The sequence below is a fragment of the Meleagris gallopavo genome, chromosome 7, assembly GCF_905368555.1.
Source record: "Meleagris gallopavo chromosome 7, MGAL_WU_HG_1.1, whole genome shotgun sequence".
In the NCBI taxonomy this organism is placed as follows: Eukaryota; Metazoa; Chordata; class Aves; order Galliformes; family Phasianidae; genus Meleagris; species Meleagris gallopavo.
In genome coordinates this window covers 11,996,470-12,019,209 of record NC_139410.1, presented here as the reverse complement: position 1 = coordinate 12,019,209, position 22,740 = coordinate 11,996,470, and the positions used below count along the sequence as shown (strand labels likewise).

General features: G+C 42.7%; 1 protein-coding gene across 4 annotated transcripts in view; it reads right to left on the bottom strand.

Moving 5' to 3' along the window:
- INO80D (INO80 complex subunit D) overlaps window positions 1-22,446 on the bottom strand; it is a 44,129-nt gene extending 21,683 nt beyond the window's left edge. For 2 of the 4 annotated variants that reach the window (XM_010713501.3, XM_010713502.3), the window contains exons 1-5: window positions 20,961-21,102; window positions 13,358-13,453; window positions 13,003-13,249; window positions 7,035-7,783; window positions 3,880-3,988 (exon numbers count right to left, since the gene is read on the bottom strand). In XM_010713501.3, coding sequence (XP_010711803.2) covers window positions 3,880-3,988; window positions 7,035-7,783; window positions 13,003-13,220 — 1,076 coding nt within the window. In that variant the 5' untranslated portion in view covers window positions 13,221-13,249; window positions 13,358-13,453; window positions 20,961-21,102. Of the gene's footprint in view, window positions 1-3,879; window positions 3,989-7,034; window positions 7,784-13,002; window positions 13,250-13,357; window positions 13,454-20,960; window positions 21,103-22,312 lie in introns of those variants that run through there. The other 2 variants (XM_010713503.4, XM_010713504.4) reach the window with 2 other exon arrangements.
- Between the last annotated feature and the right edge of the window lie 294 nt (window positions 22,447-22,740).

Here is a 22,740-nt window from a genome sequence, read left to right as displayed (position 1 = left end):
ATTTTACGTCAATTCAACCATACTAGAAATTCTGCCTATTAAGACAGATAACAGACTACTTTCAAGAAATGTAAATTGCAAGCAACTAACCACTGCAGTTAAATGCTATGTGGAACATGCAGCTTGTTAAAGGTATTTAATGTATGTAATGTCTAAAATATTTTCACACTGAAGATGAAAAAAAAAAATACACTTACAAGCATTCATAGAAAAGAATGCCTACTGAAACAAAACAAAACAACAAAAAACAACCTGATTAGAAAAAAATAATGTGCTGGAGCACAGGTTGCCCAAGGAGGTTGTGGATGCCCCATCCCTGGAGGCATTCAAGGCCAGGCTGGATGTGGCTCTGGGCAGCCTGGTATAGAGGTTGGTGACCCTGCACATAGCAGGGGGGTTGTAACTAGATGATCGTTGTGGTCCTTTTCAACCCAGGCTATTCCATGATTCTATGATACTCTATACAGATTTTCCTCCTAATTTATTAAAAGAAAGCAAATATATGGATGGAATCAGTTAAATATAGATCAGCCTGGGGTCTGAAATATTGCTGTATCTGCTCTGGGACAAATCACTTAAACAAATGTGCATACATATTAATTTTAAATATGGTTACAAAAGTTAATTCATCATTAAGTGAAGAATATTTCTTAGGAAAAAAAGGTCTTTCTTTCTGGAGGAAAGAGTGTTTTTCAATGCAAATGTCTCTAGATTGGAGAACTTGAACTTGCCTCTCATTCAAATAGACAGAAAAAAAGTCATACTATTTTAATACATTTTGAATTGAAATTTATGAGATCACTTTATAAAACAAGATGAAGACACATATATAAGACATAGAATAAAGTCATTCCTGCAATTAACAAGGGTTTATTTCAAGGCAGTTTCTAAAAGCCTACTCAGAAGCTATTTCCCAGCCAGCTAGATTAACCATACATATTTCTGTGAGACCTAAGAACAGCACAATGACACCCTCTTTTTTCTTTTTTTCAATAAAACCTAGGCAAGTATCAAAACTGAAAGATACTTTTTACTTTTGTCCCTTTATAAACAACTTTATCACCTTCTGTTTTGTCAATTTTCTTATGCCACATCTATAACTTTTGAAGCCAAATTTAATGTGTGGCATTTCGATTTTCAAAAGAATTCTGAAAATGCATGCAAGTCATCTAATAAATCATCCAAAGAGCTTCTTCTCAACCTTTCCCTTTAGAACTGTCATGCACAGTCATCAAGGGAATTACCATTGACTTCATGAAGAAAACAAAGGCAGTAAAAAGGGAGAGCAAAAAAAAAAAAAAACAACCTGTGAGCAGGCAAGGATGGGGAGCTGCTCACTTTCTTCTACTCATCTGCTCTGAGAAGCATTCCTGCTGCTGTCTTCAGAGGAGTCAGATGGAAATAGGCACGCTATGATGACTGCCTTTGGCTTGTACTGAATTACGTAGTAATCAATGAAGTGACAGTATTTTTGAAATCCACCTTAACTGTTTCTGTGAGTAGGTGCTTTTAGGGTCCTAAAATACTTCTCCAAAAGTATACTTCTAGATACCATGTACTGGCATTAAGGGAATACATCAAATAGCAATTACAATTCTATAACTTTTCCCATAATTCAAACATTCATACTCATCTAACCATCTGCATGGAATATTTTACCATATTGATTGCACATACAATTAACTTACTATAGGAATGTCTCTTCAAGAAATATTCTAAACTAACAAAGAAGACAAAAACAACGTTTTCAAAGTTAAATGGCATTTCCTGTAGAAGCTAAGATAAATATTTGGAGCGATCTCCCAAAGGAATAGCAACAAAGACTTTGAGAAGTTCAGTCTCAAATGTATTTAGAAGAAGGTAAAGAAGCAATTTGTTTGAGGGTTATAGTTAATGTGTGTGTTCAGGCACAAATGAAAAAGAAAGAGAGAGAGAGAGAGTGGCTTTAATTTGACCAGCTTAACTAGAAAGACGAGTAAGCAAATTCCCACAGTTTTAGGCATATGTTTTTGGAACCTGACAGCTTTGGAGAACTATTTCCACTGCTTTCCTGCCTTTTTTTTTTTTTTTTTTTTTTAACCAAAACTCAGAGCACAGGAAGCTGACCAAACCAGGAGCTATCAGACTGAACTGCCAGCAATACAGTATCATTTTGACGAATCAAATCACCCAAGAACTTATTTGTCTTCAGCAGCAGACAGACCAGAGTGCAAAAGCATCCAAGTAAAACATTTCATGTAGAGAAAACCTCTACAGAAGGTTGCAGAACAGAAATAAAAGTTTTAGGAGGCTGACAGCAAGTGCACGTGTCAATGTGTATGAATAAACTAAATCAGGAAAGTTGCTGAGGAGCAGCCAACGCTGGGCAGACTGACTGAAGTACAAAAGCAGCCAGTACTACACAAAAATGTATCCAACAAGAACATTTAATAAACTGTTTAATTCAAATGCATAAAATGCTAGAACAGATCAGAAAGATGTCAAGAAAAGGTATCAATATGAGAAAAGATGAGGAAAAATTCAAAGGAAGTTAAGACAAATAGAAGACAAAATACACACGGATGACCTTTAGAAGTTGATGGAAAAAAAAAGCACTAGGGATCTAAGGAAGAACTAGTTCAAATGTCAAAGAGAAATGAGCATATGGGAGTCATTTGATAGATATATCTGCTTTGAACATTATGTGTGATTTAAAAGATGAACTGAATGTTGCTTCATGTTCTCCCAGAACATTTTGGTTCAGAAGTCACCTTTTAAGTAGAACTAAAGCTTGTGAAAGTTTACTCTCTGACTTTCAATGCCCTAAAAACAATGGTCTTTCATAGTTTCAAAACTCCTTTCTTCTTAAAAAGTAAAAATCTACCCTGTGATTAGGCTTCAATTCACTAAGGGCTCTCAGTACTTGGTATGTTGCTGCCTGTCCTGATAACAGCTCTGTTGCTCACTGTGCAGACATGCTTCAGGGACAGATAGAAGCTTTGGCAAGTCTCAGAATCTCCATTTAACAATGAGATGATGCTAAATGCTACTTAACTGGGATATTTAAAGAATAAATAAAGGGGAGAAAGCTGTAGTATCAAGCAATCCATTAACATACTGAAAGAGAACATCTTTACAGAAACTACAGTCAGACATTATTGAGACCCAATTTCCTTTTGTTAACGGTTTCTTTACAGCAACACACTTGGGATGCTTTGCTTCAACTTTGCACCTTACAACTTATGTTAATAAGGATGTGTATTAATGATATCCTGGTGTAAGTCCAGATTCATGGTTTAGCAGCATAATGAGACCAGTACTGGCCTTTCTGCACCAACAGCTGACACCTGCTCAGACACATCCCTTCCTCCTTTCAGTGCTCCCCACTATTTAACAACAGTTTATTCAACACTTCTTAATTACTAAAAGAAATACCATGCCCTTTGAAAAAAACACATTAAAACAAAATCCTGCACAATTACCATTCGAATTAATGAGTAAAATGCAGTAAGTTTACTAACAAGCTTATTCACAAACAGTAGGGAAGACAAGAAACCAAGAACAACTCCTTTCTCTTGGTTACAAGTCAGGAAATCTCTCTATACAGCAAGACACACAAGTTCATGAATAAACATCACTAAACCCAACCAAATTTAGGCTAATAAGGTTAAATTCTTTCCTGATGCATCCTTCTCACAGGAGACTGCACAGTGACGTCTACCTTAAGCGAAAGCTGAGGCTGAAGGTAGAACACTGTTTAATAGCTCTTTACAAAAGAGTTCAAAAAATCCTTCGTTTCAGCAAAACACATAAGGGTCCAATGACTCCACTGAAATAAATCTCATATTTACATGATTTACTACATCAAGGCCAGCATGAACACTGATGAATCATACTCACTCATGTCTTTCGTAGCCGAGGGTTTCTCGGACAGACCACGCAACCTGGTAAGAGGAAGTTTGCTCTGAATCCTCCAACTCCTCTCCACTGTCTTCAGACCAATCCAGCCCTATGGGAATAGAAAACATGAAAGCTGGGTGAAAAGCGGACCTGCCTCCCACACATCTCTGAACAACCTGTGGCAGAAAAGACAAACGTGTAGCACAGCTTGCAAGCAAAATTATGTTGGATTAAATATATAACATTCTCAATTAGGATGCAAACTTACACTAGCATCTTCATTACAGCGTGCAAACGGCATGCTGATTTATTTCAAATTTGAGTTTTCCTTTTAAAATTCTTCCTGGACTCTTTATCCACAAGCAGTGCAGGTGAAGACACCAGCTTTCTTACCTACAGAAAACGTTACAGCTTTTCTACCAAGCCCATGGAATCTTCACAGATGAGGTAACAATGAAATCCCTGTCACAGAGAACTTACAGCTTGGTAACTTCTAAATCTATATGATCTAAATAAGCCACATCCATTTCTGCTTATGATCTGACCAATGCTCTATGCCAAAACACCCAGAGAGTGGGAAAACTGCGAGACAGAGCAGCATGGGTAGAGAGAGATACACAGCTACACAGGATGCTCTGCTGCTCAGTCTTTGTAATTGCTTGCCAAATGCATATATTAGCAGGAAAACAGAGTCACAAGAAATGTAAATACTGGTGCACTTTTAAAACGGAGCATGCATCAACAGCCACTGTTAGTCAAACTGATGGACTCTGTTATTGGCTTTCCTGTGATATCCTCAGGTGGAAAACATTAGCTGGGCATCTTTTGCAATTTTGCCTGCTCTCTCATCCACATCCAGTAAAATTCTTTCAATCCCTTGCAGCAGGTAGGATAAAAATCCTGCAGCCACATTTACAAGCCACTGTCACTGCTTTTTCATTTCCTCACGCGCTCCTTGAAAGTGGCATAGCAGTTTGGATAGAATTAAAGAACACTTTATTGTTACTGAAAATAAACTAAACAGCTCTATCTGAGATAGTTCTGAAGTCAGATGCTTTCTGTTTGGGAAAGACCTCAGTACTTGATCACCTACATTCTGAGATACAGGCACACATCATTTGGAACACAATCATCAGGAGCCCCTCTATCATTCAGAACTGACATTTCTAGCAGAAAGATTAGAAACCCTGTTTTTCAGCACCTTCAGCATCCTGAAAATATTTTCTTGGTTCCTATCTTTTAAGATATGCATATGAACTAAATTAAGATAGCTTAACACATTTAAGAAAATGCCAGAATTATACTATGTTTTCTACACTCCCCCCTTCCATAAAGTAAGGGGAATACAACCTCACCAGTGGATAAAGACTGAGTGCAATGGATACCACATAACAAATTACCCAACGTTTAAAATTAAAGTCAGAGTTTGGGTTGTTTTCACTTTCAATAGGCAGTGAAGAAACAAAGAGAAAATCTAACCCAGACTCAGCTATACTCACACCAAAGACTGCAGCTATACTAACAACCAATTACATGCTGCTAATAGCACGTACACATACAAAACTGAGTTTCTCTCTTTCAGGGTTCTGCACCACCATCTGTAGTGCTACTTCATCAATAAACACAAATCCTAAAATTTTCCGAACTAGTCTTTAATATCAAGGCATGTTATGAATAAGCAACTTCATTTTCCACTCCGACGTGTTCAATGTGTCAATTCTGTTATTTGCCAAATATGAAATGTTTCGAGTGTGTACACCATTTTTACATTTTATTTTAGTACAGCATTTGCTTAACCCTATATTTGTAGGGCCAATCCATTTCCTATTAAGCCACTTTTTTAGGAAAATGTATTTCCTTCAGTTCAAACATCACATGAGAACGTAAAAGATGAAACACAGAAAGTGGTCTTTCTATGGCATCTCAAAACAGAGGTCACTTTTTAAGCTATTTGATTTTGTGACACATGAAGTGCCTGTGGAGCTGCCATTCTTCAGAAGACCTGCATTATATGTAGGATCATCAAACAACATTTCTGAAGAACAATGTCCTTTAGAGAATGTTATGGGATGCTAATTATCTTTGAACAAATAGTCAAGCTATCCCGTGAGTGCCAAAGGGCAGATCTTGACTGCAAATTAAAAAAAGGTTAATTGAAACAGCAAAAATTACAGATGTTTGCAATTAAGTATGATGTTCATATAAGTACTTCCAGATTTATTTGAAGTCTTAAAAAAGAATGATCATAAATGGTATTCCTATTCTAATATCACACTCTGACCTCTGTTCGTGTTCTTCCTGTCAGTATTCTACTAGTTAGGACAGCACAGTCTAAAACTAAGCAGAAAAGCAAGGTAATTTTGGAGTATGAGGGACATGTCAAGGAAAGCCAGGTGTACCTGAGTTTGTATTCAGCATCAGACAAATAAGCCCTGAGGTCAGCTGCCTTTTTTGAAGCTTCATAGAGCACTACTGCCATAGCAGCAAGCTGGTTATTTTCACTTACATTTTTGCAAGCAATAAGTGATTATCACAGTTTCTAGATAATAAGGAAGGAGGAAACTATTTCATGCAGATAAGACCCCATCTCTCCAACTACCTTTATAAAGTTACTATTTTCCTCCCAGCACAATGACACCCCTCTTTTGCTGAGCCATGTTCTGTACACAACTGGGTCCAATCTAGAAAAACTCCCTTGTGCTCCAACTCTCCTAGCCAAGTCTACCATAAATTTGGATCTGCACTGAATGATGGGCCAAATATCCCAACTTTTACTTGCACTTATTTTGTAACTTGCAACTTGTCACACATTTAACTTTGTCTAGTCTCCAACGACCCTTTACTAAGCAAGCTGCAAATCTTCTATACAATGCGTATGTCGTCAAGCAATGCTTTCTATACCTCAGTTTGATTTCTCAAACGATTAATGGGACACTACAAGAATGAACAGCTAAAGCGCCATTAACCGTACGTAACAGGTCCAGGCATCCCTCCATAGAGAATGCAGGTAACAAAAAGACAAAGTCATCACCTAGTGCAGGTTTATTTCATACAGACCACACATGAAAGCAGGACAGAGGTAGGAGGACATTCCTCTTTGGTGTTCTGGTTTGAGGATAAGAAAAGAAGAAGCAAGGCATTTATTATCTACCCACCTAGGTGTGGAAACAGATCAGTGTCCAGCTGCTGTTTTCGAGTGCACAGTTTCACCAGTCTCTGTAGCCGGCTCATGCAGGACGAGTGCGGAGAAAAGGCTGTGGCTTTCATTAGGACCCGATCAGTCCTTGGAGGGTCCGTGACGGGAGCCCTAGCAGGTGGCAGGAGAGGCAGAGGTCTCTTGTTAGACAACTGCCGGGCTTGTGCTATAGTGTGTGTGGTGGGTGCCACTCCCTGCATTGGTAGGCTGGTGTTCGGAGGTTGAGGTGACTTGCAGACTATGCCCTGCGGTAGCCCTGTTGGCTTTAACAAAGCTGATGAAGGTGGCAGATGGGAGTGCTGCTGCTGCAGAGGCTGCTGCTGCAAAGGTGCAGGAAGGGGGCTAAAGTGCTCTTGGCGAACTTTTAAAATCTCTGTCTCTCTCTGGCGCTGCCGGTTTTGAGCCAACTTGCTCTGCAACTTTTTCCTCACCGTTGCCCCTTTCTTTAGGTCATCATCCTCCTCGTTGAAAGCAAAGGGGTCTTCTAGTTCTGCCTCCAGGTAGTGGAGAGGAAGCCTAGCCCCAGGAGGGGAGAGGGACATCCCGTCCAGTCCATTGGGCATCTTCAAGGCCAGGGTGGGCATCGTCAGACTGAGGGCCATAGTATCCATCTGGTGCCTGACCTTTACCTCCTCTATGGGATCATTCTTTTTCTTCCTCTCCTTTTTCGGTATAAAGCCAAGTACCTGCAGGTGGCTGTTGCAGTACCTATGAAAAGTAAAAGCAGCAGTTCCTAATTCAGTTCCTGCAAGTAAAACCTGAAGTAAACAGACCTCACCAAGGGGAAACCTACACACAACCTGAGAAATTAGATCAAAACACAGGAGATTTTACACAAATCGTAAACAACTCCTAATACAACAGATAACTGTGATGTTCCCAACCTATAACAAACTTTTCCAAGTGACAATGTCACTTTCCTATTCATAGAAGACTCTCGCAGTATATTCTAAGTATTTACATTCTAGTACGGTAAATAATCAAAACCCAAAGTGAACGAAACAAATGGACTGATACATAAAAAAGTAATAAAGAACTCAAGCCCTTAACTGATCATACAAAACCATTTCAAAAGCTCCCAGGAAAGAGTACACCGATGACTACTTCCTTCATTTGGCTGTTCTTACCCTGGAATTAGTTGTTTTCATCAACACACACATCATTGTTACGAATCCCACTGTAGTAGGGAATGGTTTATCATGGGGACAATCTCACTGAGATACTTTCTAAGAAGGGTCAGTATTTGCACTTAATGAAAAAAAATAGCTTCATGTTTAAGCTCTGTTTAGTAATTTAACATAAAAAATTTGTAGCCAAAGGATTAGTGGAGTGCTCTTCAAATAAAAATCTGGTTTAAAAGAAATTCTGTGTTTCTGGAAAACACAGTGCCAAGAATATATACATACAACCCACAAATAGAGGTTTCAAGTTCTAATATAAAAGAGTTGCGATTTATAGGTGTAGACAGCATACTAAGAAGTAAACAATTAATTTCTGTCTGTTTAAAACAAGCAGGCAATGGAGATATAGCAATCACAATCCTACATTTTCCTGCTTTTCCTACAATCCTGCTTTCATAAAGGCAGGACTTCCTGTCTCTGTAGAATGCCCCAGTTATGAGGCTTCTGTCCTTTGCAGATCCCATCTACAATCGCAGCTTACAGATGAAAACAAAGATACGATAAAAGAGTGATGTCTATGTCATGGTATTTTTGGACAAGATAAGGAAATATCCATGAAAGTATTCTTTAAAGTCTTCTCAGTATGATAGAGTAGAACAGAGCATCCTGTAAGGGACGTAACCTGAGAAAATCAAGTTTTGTGGAACAAAAAAATAAAAAAGAAATGATTGCTGGTCTTTATGAGGAAAAAAAAAAAACAAAACAAAAAAGGCCAAGTCAACCCCCACCACATTGACTATTTCAGTTTAGCAGCTTTCAATTTGTCACCCTGTCCCTAAAGAAGCAATATGCGAATGTTTTCTCAATGGTCCATAAAAGGCATAAATGTAAATTCCAATATACCCATTAACAATCTCCATATAGGTAATGCCTTGAAGGGTCCATACCCATAAGGATTTACAAATCAAAAAAGGCTGAAAAGCTTTGCTACATATTACTGTCTAAATAATTTCTTCATTACATTAAGTCAAAAGTAATAAATAAATGAGACAAGCTGAAGTCCTTATTGGAACAGACTACAATTCTGTAAATTCATACTGAGAGATGCACTTCCAAAAATTAAATTCTTTAATGAGGGCTCAGCAAAGCTTCCCTTAAAGTCAATAGCATTATTCATGTAATTAAAATTAAGCACTTTCTTAGCATTTTGTTTGAACAAGACTGAGATCAGTTAGGACAGCACTTTTAGTATGACAGAATAAAAACCACAAACAGACAAGACAAGTACAACGGATTTTTCTTTCCTTAATACCATAAAAATGAGAGCTTTGCTCACTTTGAATGCTTCCCTTTTACTGTTCAGAACTTATATTGCCACCTTGTGCTTGTGCGGGAGCAAGGAGGTAAAACTGGAAAGGAAAGAGAAAGCCAAATATAGCAAAAGTAAATAAACCCATGGAAAGGTAGTAGGCTTCTCTCTGAGTTTTAGGCTGCTAAGTCTTTTGCATGTTTAACTCTAACTCTCCTCTCTGTTTTACACAACAGAGAATAAAACTGTGATTCTTACAACTGACCACGCTTCATCAGCAAAAGCCAGCAGTATCTTGCACAGATATCTCCTCTGACACAAACCTACAGCTGGCAGGCTACATCATAAAAACACAGATCACACACAGGTGAGCCTGCACATGGACTTCCCTCCCTGCAGGCTCCAGGACAGCTTGGGAGCAAGCCTTGTCTCAGACTGGCCCACACTGTAGAGCCAGGAGCAGGCAATAAGTGGCTCTGCTGGAACCCACCAAGGGCCAGCCAAGCCGAGCAGGAGGTTCTTCAGATCGGAGACAAGGCCAGGGAAGCAGATCATGCTCCACAGAGGCAGGCTACTGGGAGGACAGGACTAGCACCTGGAAGCAGCACCGTGCCTTTTGCATGGCCCTGAGCATGATGCCAGGAGTGCCAAGCTGGCCCTGCACGCAGCTGGTGTTGGAGTGTCTGTCTCAGTGGCACAGCTTGTCATTTCCAAAACCTTGCGAGTTATTCTCAGCTTCCAGTATCATGCTGAGTACCTAATATAGTTTCTTTCCCCTTCCTTATTCAGCACTAAAGGCATTTATTCTGGTCCAGGTGAGGACAAATGCAAATCAACATACACAGTAAAAGCAGTGAGTTGATATCTATTAAAGCTACCTCTACACACAGCTCACAAAGGCTGTGCAGGCTTTAGGCAGACAGCTTTCCACATCGTGGGAAAGACAGGAACCCAGAAAGCCAGGTTTTCTACCTACAACTGCATCCTGCTTCCCAGTACCTCCCAGGTTTCTATTGGGTTTAGTCACTTATTTTAAGGAATAACTAACTAAACTGGAGAGTTGCTTGCACATTATTTACAGACTCTTGAAAGAAGAAAATTAAGAGATAAAATGGAATTTAAGCAAGCTACATTGTAAAAAATCTATACTTTCAAAACATAAATAAACTGAGCGTCACAATCTGTGAGTGCATTTGGACAACAAAGAATGGGGAGACATATTCAGGAAGAATCACAGGTGCACTGCCCACCTGTGTATTTCTTTAAAAAAAACAAGATAAAGAATAAAGAAATTAAACTTCAATTAAGGTAATGAAGTCACGCGCTATTAATAGCTTTAATTTGAGGAAAGTTAATGGTTAATAAGAAATTTAATAATATAACAGCATATTAAACATCTTTGTGGCGGATGCCAACTCATTTGTCAGGGGTTAAGGGATAATTATTTTTAATTATCTGTGGACAGACTAGGATGTTTTGGCATATAATGCGTGCAGCCTGTTAAGACATTCCATTTTTTATAATCTTTAAGAATATATAAGAACGTAGCTGTCAAAGTATCATACAGCCTGCTTCTGATCACAAAACGTGTCTCAAACTGACAAAATGACCATCTGACAGTAATTTTGTAAACAGAAAATTAAAAGCTACGAGCAGAGAACTCAGATACAGCAAACATCTTTATACTGAGTGGAGTGTGAAAGAAGTCTCTTAAGACACAGATACAGGTTTGCCTGCCAAAAAAAACTGTTTCGAGCAGGCACAGTTTTATCACTAGCATTCATCAAATCTTATTGTTCAAACTAAGCTCCGCCCTGAGAAGCAGCCTTTTAAAATATTCTTTCCAACGATCACACCCTCTCATTTGAAATTAAAAGTTTATTTTCCCCTTCAGACACCTGCTGTCCTTTTCAAGCACTCTAATGTGACACTCGACATGCAGTCGAATAATTCTAATATAACATACACCAGATGTCATGACCACACTTCACTTTAACTTGAGAAAAATCAAAAAGAACAAAGTGTGAACTCAATTCAAGGTGTAAAGAAAAATCTCAAATTCCACGGGAACATATGAGACCTAAAAAGTGTCATTAAGTAGTATTATTTCTATTGTTTTTGAGTGCGACCCTGCTAAACAGCGACGTGGGCTCAGTTGGCTCTTCCATCTGAAATGACAGCATATCATTTGCTCAATTTCCATGATCATTTTTGTGAGTTTATTTCAAAGAGCCTCAACTGTACAGTAGCAAAGAAAGAGTCACCGACTGTCAAACTGCAGCTTAAAGTTATTCATCTTGTGCCATTTGAGCATTTGCCCTACAGCTTTTGACAAACATTCGTGTTGTTTTCTCACTTCATCAGTCTCCTCAAGTGAAATGGCAGGTGAAGTGCAAGTTAATTTAGAGCACAGTCCAACTGTTGTTTCAGACAAGAGAGGGAGCTGTGAGCCGAGGAGGAAGTTATACGTAGGGCACAGTGGGAACACTGCTAATAATGCAAAAGGTTAGTGAATGGCAGCTAATAATGTGAAAGGTCAGTGAAGAGTGGTTTGATTCTTTTTTGGCATATTTTGTTTATATTTTACTTTAAAAAATATATATTTCTAACAGAATAAGCCCCAGGTAGTTAACACACACATTAATTAAATACTGTTGTAGTGGCAAAACCTGCAGCAATGAGTGAAAAATTAAAGTTGCATACACCTTACAGACAGCATCAGACAAATTCTGCTATTTCACCCCAAGAGCAAGAAAAAATGCCCTTATGGTTACAGTACGAGCTGCAATTCAGGAAGCCTGGTTTGAATTCCCGGCTCTCCAACAACTGCAAGCACTATCTCTTCCAAGCCATTTCATATTGAGCACCTCAGGCATCTTCATTTGGGCAGGGATGGGGAGAGAAAGGGAAGGAGTAGAGAAGAAAATGAGCAAACAGCACTTTTGTAGCCGACTGATCTGTTACCAAGTAACATGTGCTTTATTCCAGTAATACACCACCACAGATCAGCAGCAAAGCAAGAACACGGAGTTGCAACTCTGCATTCGCCCCTATGCATCACTGCTCCCTAAGCCCAGAAGGCACGCGTTTTCAGTTGTTTGTCCTGTAAAAGTAGACAGAAGCATGCTTTTGCCACAGTTGGCCAAATAGGCAGGGCCCTTTAAGGGCGCAGACTATGAGTGACAAAGCAAGCAAATCAGAACAGCAGATACTGCATAGCAAATTTGATCCACACTTTATAGTAAATTTAAGCAAAGCAACAAACCCTCCTGAAAACTTCCTTGAAAGCAAATTACTGCTCTCTTCAAATACTTGATTCCCACAGAAAATAGAATAAAGTTTATGGTCTTATAACAAAACCTTCAAAGAAACATCTTGGAATTCAATTCACCCAAACCAGTTCCTCCTTCATCCTGAAACCAGGCAGCATCTTAAAAAGAAACTCATGCCTACATCCCAGCCAGTTCCCGCATCGCAGGTGGGCAACCACAACTCACCTACGGTCCTCAGATTTGGGGATGGGGTTGGTGCAGCGTTGGCTGTTATACTTGGCCACATATTCACATTGCTTGAAAGGGGCAGTCTTGTCCTCCAGAACGTGTCTGATACAGAAGGCGTAGCCGTTAAGTCGCCTCTGCTTGCACAGTTTGGGGCTATACGAGCACAAGGGCTTATTGTCAACCTCAGAGAAGTGTATGTGTTTGCCTTCATACATCACGTGACTCTATTCCTTGTGAACATCAGCTGAAAGAGCCAAAATATTAAGATAAATCACATCAGGAAAAAAAAAAATGCATTTAGTTCTAGATTGTGTATTTCAGTTTGATGCTAAAGAGAGAACCAAAACAATACCTGATTTTAAATCTTCTGTACCATATCAGTGTTAAGAGAGAGCCCCAAGGACACCACTATCCTGGAATGATGATGAATCAAGACGATGTGGATTGTCTACGGAAAACATCAAAAAGGTCAAGGTCAGTCAGAATTAAATAGATAGGATCATACTGCTTAGTAAGTGGCCAGATGTGGCCACTTCACCTGTGGTTCAGCTGGCATCCAATAAGCCAAACCCACCAGCATGACAGCTTTCAACAAGCAGCCACAGAGCTTTGGAAACCATAAAAGGAAAAAATGTTGACTGTCACCACGTTTAAACCTGCTAAACAAAACTCCACTTGTATACCACAAAATGATCAGGGGCTACAAGTCAGAAAAGGTTAAGCAACAAATCAGATCTCCTGCTTTCAGGAATCAAGCTGAAAGCTGATGTGACATTAACTCGTTTGAATGCAGAAAGGTTCTCCTTCAAGAATCTCTGCTTACAAAAACGCTGGGGACTATCCTCGCCCTACCAAATATTAATTTTCACAGGCAGCATAGGAAAGCCTTTTATCTTTGTAAGATGTCTTTATCACACCTGGTAAACAGACTGATGATCTTGTAGCTGCCCACACCTTTTGTAAGCAAAAGCTTCAGGTGAGTGCAGACATTAACGATGCCAGAGACAGTACTCCCAATGACCCCAAGAGGGCTGAAATACCACTTCAGCAAGAGCCCGTCTTATTCCCCGCTCCCACAAACAGAATCCAACAGTGCTGCAAAATAACAAAACCATGAAATCTTCCAGTACTTTTCCATTTCCAACCACTATGAAGTCTTTAACAATCATTTTTCTTAAAACACACATGCACAAAACCAAAGCTGCATCAAGAAAACACGAACAGTGCACACAACCTGCAGCTCCCTGCTATGCCCAGCTCAGGCTGCCAAAAGCCCCTGGCGCTTGGGAAGGCCATCCTGAACCACAGAATGCATACGCAGTGTATTCAGTACTCACTGCAGGTTATACACCAAGCAAAGGAACGCACATAGAGGTGAGAGATGTGCAACAACTGCACAGATTACCAACTCAACCAACTTACTTTGAGCGTGCCACATGGCAAGGAAAAGATGGCAAGGAGGGAGGGGAGGCTCCAGTCTCTGCAAGGAAGATATTTCTTCCCTAGGGAAGCAGTCTCTCCCCGCTAAAGAAAAGCACCTTGAGAAGATGATAAGTACCACGGCAGCTGGGGATCTTGAAGTCACTAGGACAGAACTAAACACCCTACCATACTTCCAGCAGCAAACTGCATAAAGGAGACATTTCCACTAGCTGTAGGAGCAGGACAGAAGGTAGCACTGAAAATTTAAAAAGCGCAATTATTTAAATAGTTTTATAAGTGCAGTGCAGCACACACAATGGAGACCTGTTACAAAACATGGTGCAAATATCAGCGACCCAATCAATCATTTGACAGTAAGGACTGTCCCACATCTCCTCTCCATGCACAGTCCCGTTTCCAGGTACACAGACCAGCAGCACCCAGAAGGCAGTCCTGGCACTTTGCTTACAAACAGTGAGAGCATGAGCACAGACATCAAATCTGCTTCCCACTGCTTTCCCCTCAGTGCAGGGCAGCATAGGAAGGTGCACACTCCATATAGCCAAAACTGACAGCTGAAGCGTGACCCTTTGCAACACATCCATCCTCAAAGCAACAACGTGAAAGGAAAGGAAATCCCATGTTACCATGCCTAAATAGTAGCAAGGTGACCTAGGTGCAGGTCCCATGTGCTTGACAGACAGCCTCCTCCATTACTGAGGTAGCAAAAGTAATTAAACAAGTCTAAATGAATTGCATCTCTTACACTGAATGAAGCTGACAAAGTCTTTTGCCCCAGAGTTTGCTGCTCTCCACAGTGACCCAAAGCTTGTCCTGGTGACAGACTGGGCAGGATGAAGGACTGGACAGTGCACGTCCATCTTGCAAGGATGGGGTGACCCACATGCTGCTATTTCTTTCTGCCGTGTTTACCCCCACCTCTTAAGCCACTGCTATCATGCTCTGCAGAGTTTCGTACTGACCGGTGACCTCCTTCTCCTTTGCACAATGCAGCCACATTTCTTGTCTGAAGGTTATCAAGCAGCAGAGCAAAGAGAGCTTTTCAGAGTAGTTCCAAAGTAAATAACACAAAACACGTATCTGGGTTCCTCGGTTAAGTTTTGGGGAGGAAAATGCTCCGCAGTTCCCAGCCGCTGTAATCTTGGATTTATTCCTATGCCCCATCTTATTTTTTGGACTTAACTCATAATTAAGTCTTATTTTTGCACTTATATTTGTAAGTGACCGCGTTGAGGCAGGCACAGCATTTTCCATCTCACTTGTCTGAAAGATACAGCCCACAATCACCATGCCGTATGAAACACTGAAGCTGGGACAGCAGCAGTAATCCTCAGGGAAACCCCTGAGCTCATACATATATTCTGGGGTCTTTATTTACACTAAGAAAAGCTCACAGAAACGTAACCAAATTCAAAATCCTGCTAGGGACTGATCAGTGCAGCTACAGAGTAATGAAAGAAAAAAAAGCTAACGCACCCAGCAGCCAATGTTACACGGGGAAATTACAGCAACCCTCACAAACCACGTGAGACGATACACGTCTGATGGGCAGGCTGCTACACAAACCCTGGAAAGGCAGCAGTGCTGCATGGATATGCCGACAGACTCAACTCACACCAAGCCTACAAAGAGCCTTTTCTTTTTGTTCTCTGCCACATACAAGTGCTCAACAAGCATGGACACATGGCACTGAGGGTTATGGTTAGTGGGCATGGTGGGGCAGGCTGGGATTGGACCAAGATGATCTTAGAGGTCTTTTCCATCCTTAACAGATGTATATATAAAACAAAGACTTCTTAATTTATCAATTCTGATTTCATCTGTTGTAGTGCTTTCTTTGAAACAATGTAAGAGTTGTTAGCAGAGTTTTTTGCAGCGACACAGAAAGCAGCACAAGCGCAGCACAGGCACATGTCACTTAACTGAAGAGAACTGAAACTACGCTTAGCTAAACGGTGGGTGGGGAGAAAATATTTTTGTCCCACAGGATTCAGCAGAGATGACGGAAACATGGACTTCCCGTGGAAAATGAAATGCTCGAGCAGCTGTACCTTGCGCACAACTCTCAGGGCGCAAACCCTTCTGGACGTTGTTTTGGGGTCCGCAATTATACTCCACATTGCAGCTGCAGAGAGGTTCAAAACAAACTCAATTTAAGCAAGCATGTCTTTAGACTGGCTCTAGCCACAACCCACAAATGAGAAACCAGAGGCTACTATTGGAGGAACCCACATTTTCCTTAAACAATTGCTTCTAAGCATAACATTTTGAGAGTAAGAACAGAAGAATTCAGAAATCTATCACTGCCAAGTGACATAGGATATGACCAAGGTTTTAAACATCCTAATGGCAGGGGATAAGTGACTACAGAATGGTCAAGTGACAAGTCACACAATGTTAGAACTAGGGGTGCCTGGGGAAGTCAGCATGAGATTGACTCAAAACACAGGAAAGAAGTACTTCTCTATTGCTGCTGCTCACAAGTAGTGAGCCATTGGAACTCACTGTCACAGAGGCTGAGGGAGCAGGCAGCATCATCGAGTTCTGAAGGCAAAAGAAAAGTTTATAGAGCGTGACCACTGACGCTAAAAGTAGGCAGTGATGTACCTGCTAGCACACCCAACTTAATAAACACAGATGCTGGAGGAACAAAAGAAGAAAACGTTTAAAAGAAGTTGGGCTTTCATATTCTGCCCCAACTGCATCAGTTCTTCCCACTGTCCAAGACAGAACTGCGGGTTGTATCAATCCCTGAGCTTAACCAAGAGGGTATTCCTATATTCTTACAAGCTTGCCACTAACATCTGTCATTTGGTAACATATTCATGTCTTACACCTGAGCAGATGACTGGAAGAAAATCTCCTCCTTCTGGTAAAAGCCCTGTCCAGGCATGCAAAGGGCAACAAACCGTGCATCCCAGCAAGGCCTTCACGTGAGGACAAGCAGGACGCATAGCAAAGCCACACTGTGACATAACATGTGGTTTGCAAAGTGGCTATGAAAAGACAAATGAGACTTAAATATACACATGCACACACCTGCACAGCTGCCAGTGCCTGCTGCCAGGCATAGGAGGGAGCCAGCACACAGCCACTGTCAGTGCTCACAAGCAGGCATAACGGGCTCCCTCACAGTGCACACTGGCTCCAAGTCAGCATTATCTCTTCCAATACAGTTAAACGTTCCTTCAGAGAAGGCAGAAAACACCACCACAGCCAGTCTTGGGGAAATCTCTGTGAGATCGTACTGAGTACCAGCACTGTGTCATACAGAAATTGGTACTTGGCATCACCTGTGTTCTACAGAGAAGTTAATGGCCTGGCCACTATTACTGAAGCCAAAGTATTACAACCCCAAATCCAATCAGCAAGCCTGAGAAAACACCACACAGAAAACATCAGAATGTTTCAAACCATGTGGGTTAGATCCACTGTCAAATGTATGCTCAGAATTTGACATTCAACCTAAGTGAGACCAAATTAGGCAACGGAATCCCCAAATGCATTGTAAATTGCAATGAAATTATTATATGTCAACAGTTAAAAGATGTATAATTAAGAGGACTGAGCTCAGAGGTTCACACATCGCATATGAATAACATCTCTTTAATTGTGACTTTTAACTGTGTTCTTTGAATTCTTAATACCAGCACAGACTTAATGCTGTACAGTTTGGTGTGTTCATGTCATCTCACAGACTAGGTGCAATTGCCTACACGTGCCCAAAAACATCACCTTGGGGCCAGAAAGCAGAACTCTGATCTCCACAAACCTCAGATTTTCCACAAACAGCATAAATAGCAGTTCTGCTGATTCCTTGATTTGACCAAGAGAGAAAAATTCCCTGTGCTTCCACTGCCTGATCCTTTTTGCTGAGACTGACAATAAACACGTGGATCTGAACATGCTGTTGGCAACTTGTAATTTAATCCACTCAGAGTGGAACAGAAGCCATAAGAGTCATTACAAAATGACACACATTTAAAACTACCTTACCATAAAACTGTCCAGTCAGTACTAGTAAAACCTGTATTATTAGAAAGAAGGCTGCCCCCTCCTTGGAAGCACTGAAGTCCAGGCTGGATGGGGCTTTGAGCAACCTGGTCTAGTGGGAGGTGTCCCTGCCTATAGCAGGGGGTTGGAACTAGGTGATCTTAAGGGCCCCTTCCAATCCAAACCATTCTGTGACTCTATGACTCCTTTTCTTTCTATTTCATATCTAGAGACAAGTATCTCTCTGAGAAGTACTCTGTTTTATCAAAAGAAGCTGTACCACATCTAATTGTGGTCACCACTGACACCACAGAGTTGTAGTTTCTGTCCCTGTTCTATGACTTAACCCCAATTTTGGCTTACTTCTCAATCTAATGATAACGTCGTACCAATCCAAGCCTGCTTTAAACCCAGAAAGAGTCCTATCAGTAAAAGCATCCAATTCAAGACAGAACACTGGGAGGTAACCAAGGTAAATAAAGTCAGCTATAGGAGTTCTCATCTCTCTACTAACTAATGCAGTCTTAGCTCAAGAAAACCTCTGAAGAGCCCACACAAGTGACAAAGACACTGCACACACACGCAAGAACTGGGACGAACCTACCCCCAAGATGCAGGCACTGAGCATACGAGATCCTATTGGATACTTTTAGTTCCCGCCTAGAATCACATTTTGAACTAGTTTTCACATGTGGAAATCTACCTAGGAAGACAGAAGCAGCAACATTGTCCTCATTCTGCCTTCTTAGAAGGCGCATTACTTCAACTCTGCAAAAAGGCAATATATATTGCATAAAGGTGTCCAACGTATTAATGAAAAAGCAACTGCATGTTTTAAGCAACACTGATAATATGAATTACTTTTCATGATACAGCAGAGTAAATACATAACTAAATTTGAGTATTATCGCTAATAGTAACTAAATAACATACAGACTTGTGAGAAGTCCCAGTCAACAACAGAACAAGTAACAGAAAAAGTAACTAAGGAGAGAGGAACAAATACTTTATGTTCAAAACTGTGCAAGTTGCTGATTTTGTTTTCCTACACAAAATAAACTTCAGCAGGAATAGTAGAAACTTGGGTTTCAAGGAGGAAAGATGATCAGTAGTAACATTTGTTACTGAAATTTGTAGCCAAGAGCACATTCCTATAGATTTCAGTGTAACATTTCCTAAATATGGCTATTCCTCCTCTGAGGCTCCAGACTGGTTCCCTATCTCAGAAGCCTTTTGAACAAGGATTGCTCTATCTGACCCAGTCCAAGGCCCCCGTCCTGCAATCACATCCACACAACACGATCCTCATGCTTGCACAGAAGCACACTTATTTCAACATGGCTATAAACAAGCCCAGGGATTGCCAGGGCGACAGACTGCAGAAAGAAGGTCTTCAGACACAGCAATAAATGGGACATTTAAGGAATTGCAACATCGCAAAAACGCAAACTAAAATGATATCTCAAAATATCTAAACCATGATCCAGAGAGAAAGAACAGACTAAAATATAACACAATGTACCTTATATTTGTACTTGAGTTAAAAAAAAAAAAAAACAAAAAAAAAAACAAAAAAAACCAAAACAACCCTAAGTCTAAACCTTTTATTCATCGAAATAGGAGCTAACTGGCACTCGCGTACGAGGTTAAAAAAAACACTTCTGCCTTATTTTTAGTCCAGGTGGTGCATAGACAAACAAACTTATTTTCACACAATACAGGAATATAATTCTTGCTTCAGTAGGAATACTCAGTAAGTAAAATAAAGCAGCAGAGCTCCTCACAGAGCTGCCTTTCAGCAGTTATAAGCAATCAGAATTTCTATGTTGCATTACAATAAATTTCTGCTTCCTGAGGACCTGCCATACTGCGAAAACATGGTAATACATGCAACTCTGTAGGACCAGGCCCTACATACAGCTCATTCATTCATCATGAAAGTACTCAAACATCAAAATTACACCTACTAAGTAAATTTGGGGTTGCTTTCTGTAAGCAATTTAGCTTTACAATTAATAAAATCTGTCTTACGCATGTATATAATACAAACAAATCACATACAAGGCTGAAGATGGTTGCAACAATGTCACTAGGCTGCAAGTGACAGCTACACAGGCAACACTGGTGCTGGGGTTTACCCATCCACAGTAGTACCCAGTTGGTATGGTTTGAGTGGCACTGCTGGTACAAGTGGTGCCCAGAGGACACAGGACACTCAGCAGGAAGGGAACGATGCGCTGTCCTAAATTTGCCACTTTTAAGTATACCAATCGTCAAAAATTGAGAGCAGCCTTAAAATAAACTCTCATATGTTGTTAAGTAACGAAGTTAGAACTAACTATAGATCTACATATTTTAATCAGATGGTGTAATATAAAGCTGTAAGTTGTTACTGTCATTCTCAAAACATATTCAAGGTTACTTGTACAAAGCAATTAGCCTTCTGAGCAAAAAGGCATTTTAAGGAACATTTGAACAAAAGTATGCATCTCCAGCATGAGAAACCGGAGCTGATTCACCTGTGCAGGGTGAAGCGTATTGGTTGGCTCTCCAGTGGGCTCACTTCACAACTACAGACGGTCCCTTCCCTGGAAAAAAGCATCCTTTCATTTCCCGCTCCCGGCAGCAGCAACTCAGAGGCAACCGATGCCCCTCACTTGTCCCTCTACGGCCCACACCATGTCCGTCTCCACAGCTGAGGATGTGGGACAGGGCCGGAGACCATGTTCGAACCGCCCCGGTTGGAATGGGGCCTCGAGGGGGGTCCCCTTCCCAGGCTGCGGGGTCAGGGCCATCGCCCCAGCTCGGCGGTGCCAACTGGCCCCGGGCAGGGCTGGGGGCTCCGGGGCAGGGCAGGCACCGCGGCCAGCCCAGGCGCATGGCTCGGCACGAGGGTGAGGCCTTTGCCCCCCACCCCGACCCCTGGTTTTGGGGTACGCCCGCCACGCGGGGGCAGCTTACGGGGAGCCCTAACGGCCTTCCCGCCAACCTCCAAAAGAAACCCCCCGATCCCACCCAAAAAGTTGGGAGGCGAAATAACCCGAGCAAGCGGACAAGGGCCGGGATGAGTGGGGGTGCCCGCGGAAAGGGTCAGGGGCCGGGGGAGGGGGAGAGACCGCGGCCGCGTCCCGGGCGCCCCCACCCCATCCCCGGGGCCGCCGAGGCGGGGCGGACGGCGGCGAAGAGTGGGGCGAGCGCCCTAAAAACGCCGCGAAACTTTCCAGGCCGCGGTCCCGCGCGCCCCGCGGGACCGGCACCGCCTCCACCGCGGCGGCCCCGGACCGGGCCGGGGGAAGGGGCGCCCCCACCCCCCGCACCGCCGCCGCTCGTTACAAGTCATTTCGGGAAATTAATGCCGCCCCCGGCACCCCCGGTCCGCGCCCCCCCCTCGGCCCCCCTCGCCCCGCCGTGGTGTGGGGGCTGGAAGCGGCCCCGCCGCCGCCGCGCCCCGCCGCCTTCCCCCTGCCCGCGAGGCTCCGGCTCCGGCGGGGCTCGGCCCGCTGTGGGCCCGGGGCCCGGCGCGGGGGGCCCGGTGGGGCGGGGAGCGAAGCGGGCAGGCCGCGCCGCGCTGAGGCCTAGCGCCCCCCCGCCCCCGTTCTCCCCCACCGCCCTTCACCTCCTGGGCAAAGGCTCCGCAGCGCCGCGCCCCGACCCTCCCGCTGAGCCCCAGCGACCGTCTCACCCCCCTCCGGGGCTCCTCTCGGCGCCCGAAAGCCGCGAAACCCCGCCGGCTCCCCTCACCCCCCGCCGCGGCCTACACCGCCCCGGCCGATCCCCGGCCTCGCGTAGCCCGCCTCTCCGCCCGCCCTGCTCCCTTCGCACCGCCTGCCGCGCTACGCGAGCCCGGGGATGCAGGCCGGGCCTGGCTTACCTTTCCAGCTGCTTTTTTTTTCTCCTCTCTCTCCTCTCCCCCCTTTCCCTCTGTTGGGCTGACAGATCAGAGTTTCCTCCCCGGCAGAGGGACTGGGAATGGGCTCGGGCTCTGTGCTGAGGAGCTGCTGCCCCCTGGCTCTGAGGAGATCCTGCTTTTTTGTGAGGAGGAAGCTTTGGGGGCTCTTTATTATTTTAAAACTACAAAGTGCTCAGAGGGTAGGTGATTATTAAGGGGAATCCCTGAATATATTCTCCAGCAAAGAAGGCAGGGCTGCTGGGGCTGCTCAAGAAGAGAGCCGGCAGCCTCCTACAGCACCACTACAGGCACCGAGAGGACATAACATCACAGAGCGGCTCCTCTCCCCTCCAAAACAACAACTTTCCTACCATCTTGGAGGTAGTAGAGGGAGAGAGGGAGGGGGAAAA